Source organism: Xenopus laevis, chromosome 4S (genome assembly GCF_017654675.1).
Source record: "Xenopus laevis strain J_2021 chromosome 4S, Xenopus_laevis_v10.1, whole genome shotgun sequence".
NCBI lineage: Eukaryota > Metazoa > Chordata > Amphibia > Anura > Pipidae > Xenopus > Xenopus laevis.
The window spans coordinates 68,673,866-68,692,327 of NC_054378.1; the positions used below are offsets into that span (position 1 = coordinate 68,673,866).

The following is an 18,462-nucleotide window of genomic DNA, read 5'->3' on the forward strand; positions in this document are numbered from 1 at the left end:
TGCACAGATTCCTTGTGTATGCACCTAAAGGTTTTCTGGCTCCCTGTATAGAACTGCAGAGCAGCTCATGTCGGGTTACAGCTGTCATCTTTTGTGAAGTCACATCCTACTTCTGGCCCCAGTTGCTGTCAAGCTACATGTGCAGTAGAAGCAAGAATACAATCTGAATCCACTGCACATTCTCTGAATTGGCTGAGTATTCTTCAGCACAGCTGCCCAATAGACTCATGGTTGTTTCAAGTGTGTTGTGTTATAAACCTGAAATAATGGATTTATAAGATTTTCAAAACAATTAAATGATCAGTGAGGCTTTCGTAAATAAAATGCAATATAATTTATAAAAGATGGAAAATCTCCAACTGTTAGCTTGAATATATTGAACATTAAAGGGATACGGTCATGGGAAAAAAACATTTTTTTCAAAATTAATCATTTAATAGTGCTGCTACAGCAGAATTCTGCGCTGAAATCCAATTCTCAAAAGAGCAAACAGATTTTTTATATTCAATTTTGAAATCTGACATGGGGCTAGACATATTGTCAATTTCCCAGCTGCCCCAAGTCATGTGACTTGTGCTCTGATAAACTTCAATCACTCTTTACTGCTGTACTGCAAGTTGGAGTGATATCACCCCCCTCCCTTTTCCCCCCCAGCAGCCAAACAAAAGAACAATGGGAAGGTAACCAGATAACAGCTCCCTAACACAAGATAACAGCTGCCTGGTAAATCTAAGAACAACACTCAATAGTAAAAACCCATGTCCCACTGAGACACATTCAGTTACATTGAGAAGGGAAAACAGCAGCTTGCCAGAAAGCATTTCTCTCCTAAAGTGCAGGCACAAGTCACATGACCGGGGGCAGCAGGGAAATTGACAAAATGTCTAGCCCCATGTCAGATTTCAAAATTGAAAATAAAAAAATCTGTTTGCTCTTTTGAGAAATGGATTTCAGTGCAGAATTCTGCTGGAGTAGCACTATCATCTAATCCGTGAAAAAAGCATGTTTTCCAATGACAGGATCCCTTTAAGTTCGCATTTTTTTCGTATTTGTCTGATGGAGTTATTAAGAGTTGACTGAATAATAATGTAAAAGCCGCGGCGAAATGGACAGGGCAATTCTTTAATGTTGATTATAGCAGTTTTATTTTTCTTCCTTTTTCATTCACATGTAATACATGCTAAATTAGATTAGGCTAATTTGTGTTTTATATTTTTTTTTAAAAATTGCAGGTATTTCAGATTCTGATGAAAACTGCAAACGATTTATGGAAAGATGTATGCCAGAAGCTTTTAAAAAGGTAATTTATTTTATTTACATTTTTGTTTTTTTTACATTTTTGTTTTTTTTACATTATGGTTTATATAAGTAACAACATATACACAAATGTACACAAACTCTTATACTGTGCAAGAAAGAATACTTCAGTATTACTATGGAATAATATGAGCCATTTTCAAACTAAGTCAAATAAAAGGTACGGTGTTATTTTATAATAGAAGCATTATCACACTGCATCAATATAGAGAAAACATCTAAACATGGTTTTAGGAATTTACCATATTCAAGAAGGGCATGCATAAAACAAAGGAAAGGTTCAATGGAAATAGAATCAGAAGAGAGGGGAGAGCGTTTTATTTTAATATTTAGAAGCACGAGTAGAGTGTTGAGCTTTAACTTTGTCTGATAAGATAGGTTTCCCACATGAATGCAGCAGTTTCATCATGTCACATTGATATTGACATTGTGATTTGGGTTGCAATTGAAAGCTGAAAAGTTCTCCAACCCCACACGTAATATGAACACTTGTAGGTAGCACAGCATTTGCTCTGTATTTGATGTGATTGTGATCTTCTGTAGTAGCTGAAATGTCAACAGTATATCAAATATTGAGGGAAACTTAACATTTTCTTTTTCCTATTCATTTTCAGTAAACATATAGCATGGAAACTCAAAATTAAATTAACAGCAAGTAATCTTTTTGCATTGAATTATCAACTAGAAACTATAAAAAGTGTGAAATCCTTTATTATATTGTGATAATAGTTTGAAAACAAAATGCATACATGTCAAGAAGGGATTTAAATACATTTAATACTATTAAAGAACAGTATTCCAGTGTTTGGTTCATGTCACACAGGATATTATTTTATAACCAATATTTTTCCTTCCTTTAGTTGTTGACATCCAGTGCTGTACATAAATGGGGCACAGAGATCCATGAGGGTATCTACAACATGCTGATGTTACTGGTTGACTTGGTTGCAGAGAGAATAAAGCAAGAGACAATTCCTACTTGTCTTCTGGGTGTTCTTACCATGGTAATGTAACAACGTATAAGCATAATTTACAGTCAAGTACCATATGGGGACTATTTATCATGCTGTATAAAATTATTTATACAGGTATGGGATCTGTTATCCAGAATGCTTGGAAAATGGGGATTTACAGTTAACAGATCTTTCCGTAATTTGGTTCTTCATACCTTAAATTTACTAGAACATCATGTAAACATGAAATAAACCGACAGGCTGGTTTTGCTTCCAATAAGGTTTAATTATATCTTAGTTTGGATCAAGCACAAATGGGAGAAATTCAAGTGGCAAGTTTATTTACTGTGATCACTCTTTTCACATAACATTTTCAAGTGCCTGCTACTTTTCGTGAGTATAGGTACTGTCAAGTGCAAAGGTTAACATGATTTTTTTTTTTTTTTTTTTTTTAACAAGGCTTTTAACCCTGACAACGAATACAATTTCAAGAACAGAATGAAAATATGCCAGAAAAACTGGGCTGATGTATTTGGAGAAGGAAATACATATGCTGTATCACCACCAAGCACTATGCAAAAGGTATGTTAGTAGCAATATTTCAAAAAAAAGAAAAAAAGTCTAGTGTAAGACTGAAATACACTTTTTGGCATCGATTTATAAACAGACCTTTGTGGGTAAAAGCCAGTGTATTCAAAACATGTTGAAGTGACTGTGAGGCTATGAGTCAGGATGGCATAAAAACCAGCGCAAGTTTAGTAAGGTTGAGCACAGTTTGTAAAATTTGTATGCAAGCTCTTAAAGGTGTTGATGTTCTGAGACAATTTGCAATTGGTTTTCATTTTTTTTTTTACTTGTGGTTTTTGACTTATTCAACTTTTTATTCAGCAGCTCTCCAGTTTGCAATTTCAGCCATCTGGTAGCTGTGGTCCAAATTACCCTAGCAACTGTGTATTTATTTAAATAAGAGACTTAGATGTGAATAGGAGAGGGTCTGAATAGAAGGATGAGTATTAAAAAGTAGCAATAACAATACATTTGTAGCTTTACAGAGCATTTCTTTTTAGATGGGGTCAGTGACCCCCATCTGAAAGCTGAAAAGCAAAAGAAGAAAAATGTAAATAATTAAACTATAAAAAAATGAAGACCATTTAAAAGATGCTTAGAATGGGCCATCCTATAACATATTTAAAGTTAAAACTGGGCTGATGTATTTGGAGAAGGAAATACATATGCTGTATCACCACCAAGCACTATGCAAAAGGTATGTTAGTAGCAAGATTGCAAAAAAAAAAAAAGGTCTAGTGTAAGACTGAAATGCACTAACTTAAAGGTGAACCACCCCTTTAAGCACCCCCTCTACCTTGTTTTTTTTTTTGTTTGTTTTTTTCTTTCGATACATTTGCCGCATTGTATGTTACAACCAGTGTAAAGTTTGCTCCAGCTTTAATCATTTATATCAGGGGGTGTCCACAAACTTTTTGCAACGAGGGCCAGATTTGGTGAGGTGAAAATGTGTGGGGGCCGACCATTCAGCCTGACATCCATTCCGAGGTAGCTAGCTTGTGATCAGGATCATTCAATCCTGGAGATGGGCACGTACACGGCATTTAGAAAGTGGAGTCTGTTCGGACTTATTCTCTGCGCCTCATTTGAACAAGAAATCACGAGAAGTATGCGAGAGCAACGCATCACTATGTGCCAGTACGTGTCAATTGCAAACGCCTTTAGCACACAGGCAGCTGCTGTATAGACCTGGCAGATCATTTCACTAATGTACCCAAATATTACGGCTACGCAATTCCTGATTGCACTGTGCTGGCGGGCCACAAAATTATTCATTTCATGATGGAGGCTGAGGGCCAGTATAAATTTGAAAACGGCTGCAATTGGCCCCCGGGTTAACCCTGGGTTTGCCATTTTCTGGTACAGTAGGTGCTACTTTTTAACACTGTGCAATATTTTAAAAAATCTGTAAAATCTTTATGCTCAAATTCTAGATTTTGTATGTGTGCTATTAAATGTACATTTTTTCTTCATCCAGAGATGTTTGAAGCATTTTCATTTTATGTGTTGGTGGCCCATTAAAAAGCAATTACTGTTAGAAATTCCATTAGCATGCAGTTAATTAGTAATAAGTTTGTAATAAGTTAGTTGTGTGTGTGTGTTGGTGCAAAAGAGCCGTGGAATTAACGCCTGCCTTCACAAGGTGTTACTTTTACAGCTTTTTTTCTCTAGTCGGCCCTCCTGTCAATGCAGACGTCAGGGGATTTGTCTTCATACACGTCTGGAGGCAGGATAGATAATTGAATTTTGGCACCTCCTGGTCCCTCCCACTGTCTATATAGTTCGACTCCACCTCTGTTCCTCAGTTCTTTGTCCTGCCTCGGAGGTAGAGGACAGTTAGTCTTTCTTAGATTACTTTTTATTATTTTTCCTTTTATTATTTTATTACTACTCTTAACATTATCACTACATAGTGTCTCCAAGACAGATGATCACTGGATTGCTTACTCAATCCCAGGTTAAGGGGTACGCAGAGCTGCCCTCTGGGACATGAGTATAATCAGCACACTGAAAATGTGGCACAGGGCACGCAGCTGTCCAGCTGATACACAAAAATCGGTAAAAGAAAATGGAGGAACACTACTAACTGATTAAAATCTGTTTGGGCATGCAGAGCTGTTCTTAGACAGATATACACCCTGTTATAGGCGCAAGGCACGCAGAGCTGCCGGGCTGAGCATTACAGGCACCGATGTGGCACAAAGGGTGCTAAACTTACTAGCATGCCAAATAATACAGGCCGCAGTAAAGGTAGGCACGGGGGAAACAAAGTTAAGGCAAAACTTGTGGGATACGCATCTTGCTAAACGAACCGTATTGGAATAACTGCAAAATGTCTGGTTACTAGGCAACGCCTAACCTATTCTCCTATTTACCAGACTTTTACACACTAAATAAGGACGACGTACACGTATCTACGTCACAAGCACGCCGCAGGCACACAAGCTAGATAGCGTTTTTTTTCTTAATACTAGGCAAAGGACTGCATGCTGCCTACCCGATCAAGTACAGAGCCAAAAGACAAAGTGAAGAACTTCACTTGGTTCACTTCAGCAGCACCACTCTTGTTACTACACTTGTTATTACACTACAAGGTAGGATGGAGGAAATGGATTCGCTTGATGAACTCAGAGAGATAGTTCAATCAGCAATTTCTCCTGGGGCCACAATAAAAAAAACAAAGAAAGCCAAATAAACTCCCTAAATGTAAAGTGTGCAAACACTCTCTGAGAAAATCAGAAAGAAATTACTGCTCTGATTGCAAATCACTGATCCTCCAGTACTTTCTCCACAAGTACCTCACAACCAGCCCCAGCAGAGTCAGGCCTCACCACTAAGCACGCCATCACCCACAACAAGGCCAAATGCTACTAAAGCAAAGGGGTCTATAACCACTAATTAGGAATCTGACACAGCTGCACACATGACAGGTCAGTTAGGAGACTTCCTACAATGGATAATGAGACTTGTACAACCATCTCCTCCACAAAGGGGACACAAAACATCCCCAAGTACCAAAAAACGCAGAGCCACAACCATGCTTGCACAATCCTCAGATTCCCAAAGAGGGATTAGCCTCAGACTCTGATGAAAATGACACTCCAGCTCAGAATTCAGATAGCTCAGATTCACAACAGTCAGCATCTGAATCTGAGGAAGAAGGACCTTCAGCTGCAACCACGGAGACATCCAAAAAGCTACTAAGAGAGATGATGCAAACCTTAGAGATTAAGGATGAGACTTTCTAAGGCTGATAGGCTTCTGGGAGTCCAAAAAAAGTCTAAATTAGCCTTCCCAATTTTTAATTCCATCACACAAGCAATTGAGGCGGAATGGGTGCAACCTGATCGACGGATTGCTCTCACAAAGATTTTTCAAAATGTACCCAGTACCCGAAGACCACCAAAAAAAGTGGGACAGGACCCCTAAGGTGGATTCAGCAGTCGCCCAATTAACAAGGCAAACAGCCTTGCCGGCAGAGGAAGCTGCATTTAAGGATCCTCTTGATCGCCGTATGGAATCTGTTTTAAAACAATCCTATACACAGGCAGCTGCAATACTTAGACCTGCAGCGGCATCAGCGGGGCTAGCACACACCGCCAGGCATCCACCAACATCCGCTCAGCAATTGCAAGCAGATGTGGATAGATTATCCACTGCCCTGACCTTTCTTGCAGAAGCAGCAATTGAGGTCACCAAACTGGCAGCAAAAACTACGGCAAAGTAGTAGCATGCAGAGCCCTATGGCTAAGACATTGGATAGGAGATACAGCGTCAAAATTGAGGTTATTATCCTTAAAATTCACTGGCGAATCGTTATTCGGACCCGACCTAAAACAGATTATAGCGGAGGTAACAGGAGGTAAAAGTACCTCCCTACCCACGGGGAAAAAAAACAGATTAGACTCAACAAGCCGATATACAGGGAGAAAGAATTTGTCATCACAGTCACGAACATTTCATTCCTTTCGTCCCTACTCCAGAAATTCCCTCAAATGACCAATCGGCTAGACGTGGTAGACCATCATGGCATCAACAATCTCGCAACACCAGAAAACCCAATACCGACAAACCCAACTCTGCCTGACTCAGCCTGTCAAAACAGGGCACAAAAGGTAGGGGGCAGGCTTCAGTGGTTGTTTGGAACATGGCAAACACATGTAACAGACAATTGGGTTTTAACAATCATCCAGCAAGGCTACAGTATACCATTCTCCCCATACTTGCCTTCAGGAAGGTTTCTCACATCATCCCCTGCCCCTCGCAAAGAAAATCTACTTCTACAGGCAGTAGAGACATTACTACTAACAGGAGTAATTGAACAAGTACCAGAGGTACAGAAATACAAAGGCTTCTACTCCAATTTATTACTGGTACGCAAAAAGGAAAGGTCATTTCGCTCAGTACTCAATTTAAAACCCCTAAATCCAATGGTCCATGGAACCAGAAATTTTCATGACTTCAATAGACCTGATGGATGCGTACCTAAATATTCCCATTCACCCTCACTCAAGAAAATTTCTCAGGTTCGCAGTCAGAGACGCTCACTATCGGTTTACTACACTGCCCTTTGTTCTCACTACAGCTCCACAAGTTTTCACCAAAGTCCTAACACTGATAGTGGCATACCTGAGATCATTAGAAGTACACGTCATATCTTACCTGGACGACTTCCTGATAACAGCACACACACGGCAGCACAAGCAACCAAAGATACAGAACTGTGCCTTCAAGTACTAACTCAACAAGGCTGGTTAATCAATCACAGCAAGAGCTCTCTAAAACCAAGTCAAAAGATCCAATTCCTGGGATTTGTTTGATTCCAGAAGACAAAAGATTTATCTACCTCAAAACAAAGCCAGAGCGCTTCTAACAACAATTCAGTCGTTTCGTACCCAACAAAAAACATCGGCAGCAGACTGCCTTCGACTACTAGGCCTGATGGTAGCTGCCCTAGAAGCCATACCCTTTGCCAAGTTCCATCTCAGACCCTTACAGAACAACTTTTTACAACACTGGAACAGAGACCACCAGAACCTACAACAGATGATTCCCATCTCGCAGGCAACCAGAAGCAGCCTCCTCTGGTGGGCAAAGGAGGACAACCTCCTACAAGGCAGAAGTTGGACAAACACTACATGGGAAGTAGTGACCTCGGATGCCAGCCTCAGGGGTTGGTGAGCAGTGGACACTCCAGGGGACCTGGTCCAAGGAGGAGGGTCTTCTACGCATAAATGTACTAGAAATGAGAGCAATAGCACTGGCTCTAGAGAAGTGGTCCTCTGGCAGTCCAAGTACAGTCTGAAAACGCTACGGCAGTAGCGTACGTCAACAAACAAGGGGGCACACGAAGCAGAGCAGCCATGCAGGAGGTAGCAAGAATACTAACCTGGGCAGAACGGACAGTCTCAGACATTTCCGCAGTATTCATCCCAGGGGTGCAAAATTGGGAAGCAGATTACCTGAGCAGAACTTCAATCGACCAGGGAGAATGGTCACTCAACGCCAAAATCTTTCACCAACTGACCTGCAGATGGAGAACACCAGAGATAGACAAGCTAGCATCCAAGCACAACACACAACCTCTCCTTTATTGTGCCAGGTCGAGAGATCCAACGGCAATGTTCGTAGACACCCTAGTGGTCCCATGGAACTTCAAGATGGTGTATGTCTTCCCAACACAAGCTATTCTTCCCAGAATAATCAAAAAAATCAAGCATTCCAACACGACAACAATCCTCATAGCCCCAAATTGGCCAATCAGGGTTTGGTACACAGATCTTATCGAATTATCAATCGCCAGACCCTGGCACTTGCCACTCATACCCGATCTGCTAATGCTATCAAGCATCCCAACTTGGCCATGCTCCGATTGACTGCGTGGCTCTTGAAACCGACTGATGGGCACAACACGGACTCTCTCAGAGAGCAATAGACATTCTTTAACGAGCCCGAAAACCGACAAACAGAACGTACCATAGAATATGGAGAAGATTTCTATTATCGTGTGAGCAGAGGTGCACCCATTGGGAGGGATCCACTACAGTAGATGTGGTGGAATTCTTGACTGTTGGTTTTCAAAAGGGACTTGGTCTACGTACCCTAAAGACACAAGTATCTGCACTAGCAGCACTTACACATAAAAGTTGGGCAGATCACCCCACAGCGCAACAATTCATCAGAGGCGTAACCAGGGCTAGACCTCCTCTTGGGGAACCCCTAGCACCCTGGAGTTTACCTCTAATGTTAACAGGATTACAACAACCACCATTTGAACCATTATCAACATGCGAACTGAAATGGTTGTCACTGAAGGCTGCCTTTCTCATCGCAATTACATCAGAAAAACGGGTATCTGAGATAGCCACACTTTTCAGCAAGGAACCATGGCTCATCATTCATCAGGATAAAGTGATACTCAGTACCACACCAGATTTCCTTCCAAAGGTTGTAACAGAACGCCATATGAACCAGGATATAATTTTGCCAAGCAGCTAACTGGGTATCACCCAACACATTTATTAAGTTTTGCAAGTTGAATGTTTATGCTTCTCAGCTGGCCACGTTTGGTCGAAAAGTTGTAGAAGCCACAGTAGCAGAATAATTACACTATCCGGCCATACAGACAAAATTACCCACCCATAAAAGGAACAGCTTTTGGACGTCCCCCTACATCTGCAGTGACTGGAGGGCCGACTAGAGAAAAGGGTTTTATACTTACCGGAAAACCCCTTTCTAGTAGGCCCGAACTGTCAGTGCAGTAAGTCCCACCCAGGCTGATTTTAGTATGGGCATCAGGACCTCTTTCTCACTATCCTTTCTACCTGTGTCTCTTGGTCTTCCTTCTATCTGTACTATCCCCACCGACTGAGCTTGACAACGGAACTGAGGAATAGAGGTGGAGTCGAACTATATAGATAGTGGGAGGGACCAGGAGGTGCCAAAATTCAATTATCTGTCCTGCCTCCAGAGGTGTATGAAGACAAATCCCCTTACCGTTCTGTATTTTATCTGTCCATTCACAAGGTGGAGATTGGCATTCTGTAGTGTAAAGTAATAAGTATTGGCAGCTCAGCCAAACAGCCTAAAAAGTGGAAAAGCTGGTTACATAGTAACAGTTAAATCGGGTTAAAAAAAGACCAAAGTCCATCAAGTTCAACGCCTCAAAAGGAAACCCAGCATCCATACATACACACATTCACACCAACCCCTCCATACACTCACATAAACTTTACATACTCATACGCTTACTATCGATTTTAGTATCACAATAGCCTTGGATATTATGATTGTCCAAGAAAACATACAAGCCCCTCTTAAAAGCATTCACAGAATCTGCCATCACATCATCATCCAACAAGAACTTCTATCAATTAGCACGGAGTCAGCGCTAAAACAGCTTAGGGAAACAAGCAGTATAGCAAAATCGTAAAGTGTAGTATATTTACACCTTCTTTTTGGCCTATCTAGCCCACTTTCAAAACTCTCAGCCAAGCAGAGTTCACGTACAAGACATGCTCATGTGGCTCACGTGCATAAGTTTCAAATCACCACGTGTGTTTTAGATGGATACTCACAAACGTTTACTTTTAATCTGTGCCCATCAAAGTGACTAAATCTTGGTCAACATATATGGTCCCCTGTTTTAGACTTGTAGCAAGATTTCTGGCATCGCAAATTTCCCAATCAAAAGTTCACCCACACTCACAGCAACAGTGCCCGACCAGCGTTGCCAAAGATGTGTTATCAAGATTAAGTCACTTTGATGGGCACAGATTAAAAATCGAAAACCCACGTGGTGATTTGAAACTATCATGCATGTGAGCCACATGAGTGTGTCTTGTATGTGAATTCTGCTCAGCTGAGAGTTTGCAAGTGGGCTAGATAGGCCACAAAGAAGGTGTAAATATACTACACTATATACTACTATTTTGCTATACTACTTGTTTCCCTAGCGCTGACACCGTGCTAATAGAAGTTTTTATCTATTGTACTCTGTGGAGAATGAGTCTTCCAGGAGGCGGCAAACAAAAGGGGAGACTCCAGGAATCTTTGGATAGACTGACATTTGAATTTATTTTATCAACCAACAAGACATTCAACAATCTCACTGCCCTCACTGTGAAATGAAAGTGCTTTTCTTCTAGTCTAAAGGGGTGGCCTCTGGTGCGGTGATTCTCTTTATCGATAAAAAGCTCCCCTGCTATTTCTCTATAATGTCTTCTAATGTACTTGTAAAGTATAATCATGTCCCCTTTCAAGTGTCTTTTTTTCCAGAGAAAACAACCCCAGCCTTGACAGTCTACCCTCATAATTTAAGTCTTCCATCCCTCTAACCAATTTAGTTGCACGTCTCTGCACTCTCCCTCCAGCTCATTTATATACCTCTTTAGGACTGGAGACCAAAACTGCACTGCATACTCCAGATGAGGCTTTACCAGGGACTTATAAAGAGGCATAATTATGTTTTCATCCCTTGAGTTAATGCCCTTTTTTATACAAGACAGAACTTTATTTTCTTTAGTAGCCACAGCATGACAATGCCTGGCATTAGACAACTTATCAACAAAAAACACTAGATTATTCTCAGTTAAGGAAACTCCCAATACACTGCCATTTAGTGTATAAATTGCATTCAACATTGAACCTCATTTTCCATTTTGCTGCCCAGTTTTCCAATTTAGTCAAATCACTTTGCAAAGTGGCAACATCTTGTATGGAACTTATAGTTCTGCACAATTTAGTATCGTCAGAAAAGTATCGTCAGGTCATTAATAAATAAGTTGAAAGCAAAGGACCAAGTACAGAGCCCTGCGTAACTTCACTGATAACACTGGTCCAATTAGAAAATGTTCCATTTACCACCACTCTTTGTAATCTATCTTTTACAAAGAGTCTATCTATCCAGAAACAAATACTATGTTCCAAGCAAACATTCTTTAATTTAACCATTAACCTTCTGTGTGGTACTGTATCAAATGCTTTAGCAAAGTCAAAGTAGATAACATCCTCTGCTATCCCAGAGTTATAAAAAGCTCATAAAAAGAAATTAAATTAGTCTGCCATGACCTGGATGAATGAAAATTTTCATAGTCATACTGGCAAGATCTATTGAGCATAAACCATGCTGGCACAAACTCATAGTATTATTATTTGCAATTAGTATTATTATTTTCCAGTAAGTGATTATTAAAAATTATCAGTGGTTATTTGTAAATGTAATTGCTTTAGAAAGCGGTATCTGTAGTGGCAGTTCTAACCACTTACCTTAATTGGACGAGCACTGACTTCTGCTACTACCTGGTTAGAACCAAGTGTGCAGAAAGGGACACATACTGCCTTTAATTGTGATTACAATGCAAACTATAAAGTTGAAATATCTGAGCTCAAGTTATGTTAATTAATGTTTAACATTTGCTTAACGTTACATTTTCTTTTAATAGGTAAACCTTGCTTATGGGTTTACTTCCCGTTTACATTTAAATATAATATTTTTTATTTTTTGTGTTATTGTGCATTGCATCACTGTTGCAGAAAATATTCTGCTGCTTTCACTTTGTCAGTTAACTGTATGCTAACAGATTGTGTACCATCTCTTTGATAACGTTTTTTTCTCTTTTTCAGGAACCTCATGGCTGGCTTGTTGATTTAGTAAACAGGGTATGTTTTCATTTTCAGCCATCCAACATATTGCCTGTGTTTCTAAACTGTTACATGGCTCTGATCTTTACATCATATTTTTCAGTTTGGAGAATTAGGTGGATTTTCAGCAATTCAGTCCAAGCTAAATTCTGAAGATATTGAACTTGGGGTAAGACAATACAATTTTTAATTTTTTGAACAAAGCAGTGGTTTTTTGAATAATCATCTTGGAGTTATGAGCAAAATGGCACTGAAACATGGATTGTAGCTATTTTCGTATTGATCCAGTTGGCTAAAATGCTTAATTTAGTAAAATGCAGTTTAGGTGCATGGGATGATTTTAGCCAAAAATACAGAAATGTAATATTCCATTTCCTTTAAATGGGGTTGTATTGCATTGTTTTAGCAGTTTATACCAAGAGATGCATTTTTCCCCACAAAGATCCAGTCAAAGTTTTAGCGGATTAGTTAGAAGTATTAAGATGCAGTACAACTTCTAAAAGGATTCTCTGCAGGAGGGTGATCTAGGATTTGGCGGAATCCTAGCACTTTTTGCAGAATTCAGATCTGGCTAAATCCCAATCGCTCAGTTAAAAAGAGTCCCAAGCTATTTAAGTCTTAAGATTTTAAAGGAATTGTTCAGTGTAAAAATAAAAACTGGGTAAAATAAAAATTATTTCTAATATAGTTAGTTAGGCAAAAATGTAATGTATAAAGGCTGGAGTGACTGGATGTCTAACAAAATAGCCAAACCACTACTTACTGCTTTTCAGCTCTCTTGGTTTACACTGACTGGTTACCCTGGTTACAAGGCAGTAACCAATGAGAGACTTGAGGGGGGCCACATGGGTCATATCTGTTGCTTTTGAATCTGAGCTGAATAATGAGGATCAATTGCAAACTCACTGAACAGATATGTACCATGTGCCCACCACCCCCTTCAAGTGGCTGACTAGCTCAGAATTAGAGAGCTGAAAAGCAGGAAGTAGTGTTCTGGCTATTATGTTACACATCCAGTCACTCCAGCCTTTATACGTTACATTTATGGCTAACTAACTATATTAGAAACATTTTTTATTTTGCACAGCCTTATCTTAACTTAGCCTAATTTACACAGTTTTTATTTTCACACTGAACTGTTCCTTTAAAGCTTTCAAATACTGAATGCATTCGTTTATAATTGATGTAATTTTTTTCGTTTCTATCAAATTTGAAAATGCAAATCATGGTTCAGCCCATTACTGATTATGGATTTTGTGTATCTTTAGTTGAAATTTAATAACTTCTGAATGGAAGGTCTTCTAGATATGGCAGGTCCATTGTTTCAGTGACCTGAAAGAGCTGTATAAGATATTTATATTTTTTAGAAAAAGATAATTGCAGTACCCCAATGTGCAGGAAATACTTCACATTTAAAACTTGCAGTTTGAAGCATGACTCTGTTTTGCTTAAATTCTAAAATGTTTAGTATCTGATGTATAGCATTTTACAACTAAATTAAGCTTGGTATTTATCAATTTGCATGATATTATGAGAGAGAACAAAATGCAATTCTTTATAACTTAAATTTGCTTCTGTTCGTAGGCTGTATCAGCTTTGGTTCAACCGCTGGGTGTATGTGCAGAATATCTCAATTCCTCTACTGTACAGGTACTTGCCTGCATTATATATTATAATTTTATATTATCACTGACTTTCTGTTGTCAACATTATTTTAATGATATATCTAAGTTAGGAGCTTAATAAATAAATGTGGTAATTCATACTAACCACGTGCTACTTCTGTAGTTTGCTTTTCTGTTTTTAAAGGTGTTTTTATACAATAATGTAACTATTTTGTAATGGTGTTTATCCTCACTATTGTTCAATTTTAAGTACATTTTTAATGTGTTCGAGAAGGCACCATTCTTACCAACTTTTTAGTTGGTCTATTTTATCAATATTTGCATTTTTCTTTCAGCCTTACAAATGGGGTTCACTGACCCGACTTAGTTGCCTACAATTATATTGTTACTTTTTATAACTTCTCTTTTTATTCAGGCCCAATTGTATTGATATACCGGTTTCTCTGTTAAACCACTGTTTGTTTGCTAGGGGAAAATGGATCCCTAGTAACTGGAGAACATATGTATAAGAATCTAAATACTTACAAAAACCCAAGCAATAAAGCATGAAGATCATCTGAAAATTGTCTGCCACCTTTTCCAAACTATACTTAAAAGTTCAAAGGAATTGTTCAGTATAAAAATAAAAACTGGATAAATAGATAGGCTGTGCAAAAAAAAATGTTTCTAATATAGTTCATTACAATGCAATGTATAAAGGCCGGAGTGACTGGATGTCTACCATAATGGCCAGAAAACAACTTTTTTACTTTTCAGCAGGACATAACTGTTCACTTAGCTGTTATCTGGTTACCTTCCCATTGTTCTTTTGTTTGGCTGCTGGTTGGGGAAAAGGGAGGGGGGTGATATCACTCCAACTTGCAGTACAGCAGTAAAGAGCGATTGAAGTTTATCAGAGCACAAGTCAGATGACTTGGGGCAGCTTGGAAATTGACAATATGTCTAGCCCCATGTCAGATTTCAAAATTGAATATAAAAAAATATGTTTGCTCTTTTGAGAAATGGATTTCAGTGCAGAATTCTGCTGGAGCAGCACTATTAGCTGATTCATTTTGGAAAAATTTTTTTTTCCCATGACAGTATCCCTTTAAGAGACCTATTGCCTATATGGCAATGTCACCTATGTTGATTTGCCAGTGTTTTATCAGGAAAAAGTTTTTGGTGACAAAATGTGAAGAACTGTTGCAAATTTTTCCACGTGAGTTTCACATCAGTATGGCTAAGGGACACTGCTATTGACTGCAGATATGGGTGGGTTTTTTTCTGCTGAAAAGCAAGCCCATGTGACAAATTTACTGTATGGTTTATGGAACAAACCACCCAGCTTCTTAAAGCGATTACAGGCCCCTCACCCAGCTAAATTGTAATCGTACCTGGGGGGGGGGAGAGACACTGTACTAGTGAAAGCACTGCAATTGTCAAGGTGTTTCCTGCGTGAGTAGTCACACCTTATGGACACTTACATTGCATCTATTAAAACAGACACTAAGCATTTCTCAATAAGCTTTTGTATATTTTTGAGAACTTAATGCCTTCTTCATATTGTTTTTGTTTCAGCATATGCTAGATCATGTAATACACAAGATGATTAAATATGTACAGAGCGTAGAAGAGAAGGACCTTAAGGACAAGGTATTTTGTTATAAACATCTTCAGTCTGCATGTAACTGAGCAATAATGGCAAAATGAAGCTGAATGAATATGAAATAAAATTTTATTTTGTTTATTGTGTGATGTTTGTTACAGCAAATATATGCTGTATATATAGAGTTTAGCTGTCTTTGGGTGACCTGCGTTACTTTTTATAACTACATACAAGTTGTTGTACTCGCATAAGATATATATACACACACACATCAGCAGGATATGCCTGGGTGCTGGTTCAAAATACATACATAATAATTAACCAATAATCGCACTTGCAGGTTATTTGGCTGTTGTTATTTATGTGTTCTAAACCAGCACAAAGGCACTTTTTTGGATGTTTGTTGTGCACCAATTTGGGATATATATATATATATATATATATATATATATATATATATATATATATATATATATATATATATATATATATATATATATATATATATATATATATATATATATATATATATATATATATATACTAAAATAGATTTCAGTATCAGAATTGCCTTGGAAATTATGCTTGTCCAAGAAAATGTCCAAGCCCCTCTAAAAAAAAAATTAACAGAATCACTCTGGTGCTGTGATCCTCTTTATAGGGAAAAAGGTCCCCCGCTGTTTGTCATGTACTTGTAAAGTTGTCATCATGTCCCCTCATCTTTTTTCCAGAGAAAACAACCCCAACCTTGACAGTCTACTATCATAATTTAAGTCTTCCATCCCCCTAACCAGTTTAGTTGCACGTCTCTGCACTCTCTCCAGCTCATTAATATCTTTCGTAAAGGAACAGTAACACCAAAAAAAATAGTTTTCTAAAATAATAAAGCTATAATGTACTGTTGCGATGCACTCGTACAACTTGTGTGTTTGCTTTAGAAAATCTACAATAGTTATATGTATCAAGCTGCTGTGTAGTCATGGGGGCAGCCATTAACAGTTGAAAAAGGAGAAAAGGCAAAGGATACCAACAGATAACAGATAAGCTATGTAGTATACAATTGGATTCTTTAGAACTTATCTGTTATCGACTGTGTCCAGTGCTTTAATGGCTGTCCCCATGGCTACACAGCAGCTTGTTTATATAAACTATAGTTGGGTTTCTAAAGCAAACACATCAGTTTTACCAATGCAGGGCACCCCATTGCATACTTTAAACACTCCCCCAACTTCTTAGCCATTCTTTCCCCTAACACAGTTGACCCCTTTCAATTGAGGTGCACTCCGTCACAACTCTATTGGCTGTATCCTAAAGAAAAATCAGCTCGGTGCTCTAGGAACCCAAAGCCTTTCTTCCTACACCAAGATTTTAGCCACACATGTAGCTCCCTAAGCTCCTGCAGTTTCCTAAATTTGCATGTGGTACAGGAAAAAAATTCTAAAAAAATTACTGACAGTTGTTCAACAACTATGTAATGATAATTATTTGTTTCTGTTGTCTCAGAGGTTGGTTAGTATTCCAGAACTTCTCTCTGCCATCAAATTACTATGCATGCGCTTCCAACCTGACCTAGTCACAGTAGTTGATGACCTGCGACTGGATATTTTGCTCCGCATGTTGAAGTCTCCACATTTCAGTGCAAAAATGATTTCGCTAAAAGAAGTAAGTTAAAGTTTTAATGCAAGTGTCATGAGGAGACTATACTTTAAGTTTTTTAAATATTTTTTTTAAGTGAAATTTAGTGAGTATTTCTTCAATTAAGCTTATTCACCTAAATTTTCTTATCAAATTATTATTACTGTTATGCCCAGTAATTTAAATCTGACTTTTTTTCCCCTAGGCCAGTGCTCTTCTTCAGAAGTATAAAAAAAATCTGCCTGCTATCTAAGTGTGGCACACCATCTTATGACTAATTCCCTGGGATTCCTCGAGTCTCACTAGATGCATGCACAGTATATGAAGTACTTATGAAGGACATTTTATATAGTTGTATGTGCAAGCCTAGTGAAGACACAAAGGATACCTGGGAAAACTGGGCGTTTGGCGCAGTGCTTAGCAATAAATATATTTATTTCCAAAGGACCAATTATTTTTTCTTTGAGTTGATGATAAACCCACTTTTGATATAAAATGGAGATAGATTTGTTTAAATGTTATCTAATCTGTGACCTTTTTTTCTGAGTTACCCAAATATATTGGGACCCTGTAATTCTGATGCAGATTTATGAAGCATCATAATGCAACATACTTTTTGCATAGATTCTTCATAGTAATTAAATTACACTGGACACTGTGATTCCTGTGTCAAAATCGGCTGGAAGCTACAGAAGATTTGTAAAAACATTTTTAGTTGGCGTTCCATGGGTTGATGCTTTTATTATTGGTGTAACTATATAATGCACAGTAATTTAAAGTGCCTTGCTTATTACCCAATATCATCATTGACTCATCATTTGTCTGATTAAAGCTAAATATCTGATTTACATGTGTTTTTTTTCTTTAAGGTAACTAAACTGATTGAAGACAGCACGCTTTCGAAATCTGTAAAGAATGCTATAGATACTGACCGACTGTTGGACTGGCTTGTAGAAAATTCGGTCCTGTCAATAGCATTAGAAGGTTTGTATATATATTTATTTCTTGTATTTTTGGTACTAAAAAAGATGTAGTTACTGCAAAAATGTTTTTAGCTACCCATTCTGTTATTTAAGAATACGATTATTAATCTTAGATCTGTGGTTTTCACACATCTTGGGAAATCTATTTAGTCATA

At 38.3% G+C, this 18,462-nt stretch overlaps 1 protein-coding gene across 3 annotated transcripts in view; it reads left to right on the forward strand.

Annotated features, from left to right (window-relative positions):
- The window catches only part of LOC108715542 (ubiquitin carboxyl-terminal hydrolase 24), a 122,472-nt gene that overhangs the window by 25,969 nt on the left and 78,041 nt on the right, over positions 1-18,462 (forward strand). For 2 of the 3 annotated variants that reach the window (XM_018260792.2, XM_041561412.1), the window contains exons 3-11: positions 1,233-1,300; positions 2,178-2,321; positions 2,730-2,852; positions 12,462-12,497; positions 12,583-12,648; positions 14,064-14,129; positions 15,662-15,736; positions 17,193-17,351; positions 18,194-18,308. In XM_018260792.2, the coding sequence (XP_018116281.1) occupies positions 1,233-1,300; positions 2,178-2,321; positions 2,730-2,852; positions 12,462-12,497; positions 12,583-12,648; positions 14,064-14,129; positions 15,662-15,736; positions 17,193-17,351; positions 18,194-18,308 (852 nt within the window). Of the gene's footprint in view, positions 1-1,232; positions 1,301-2,177; positions 2,322-2,729; positions 2,853-3,447; positions 3,535-12,461; positions 12,498-12,582; positions 12,649-14,063; positions 14,130-15,661; positions 15,737-17,192; positions 17,352-18,193; positions 18,309-18,462 lie in introns of those variants that run through there. The other variant, XM_018260794.2, reaches the window with a different exon arrangement.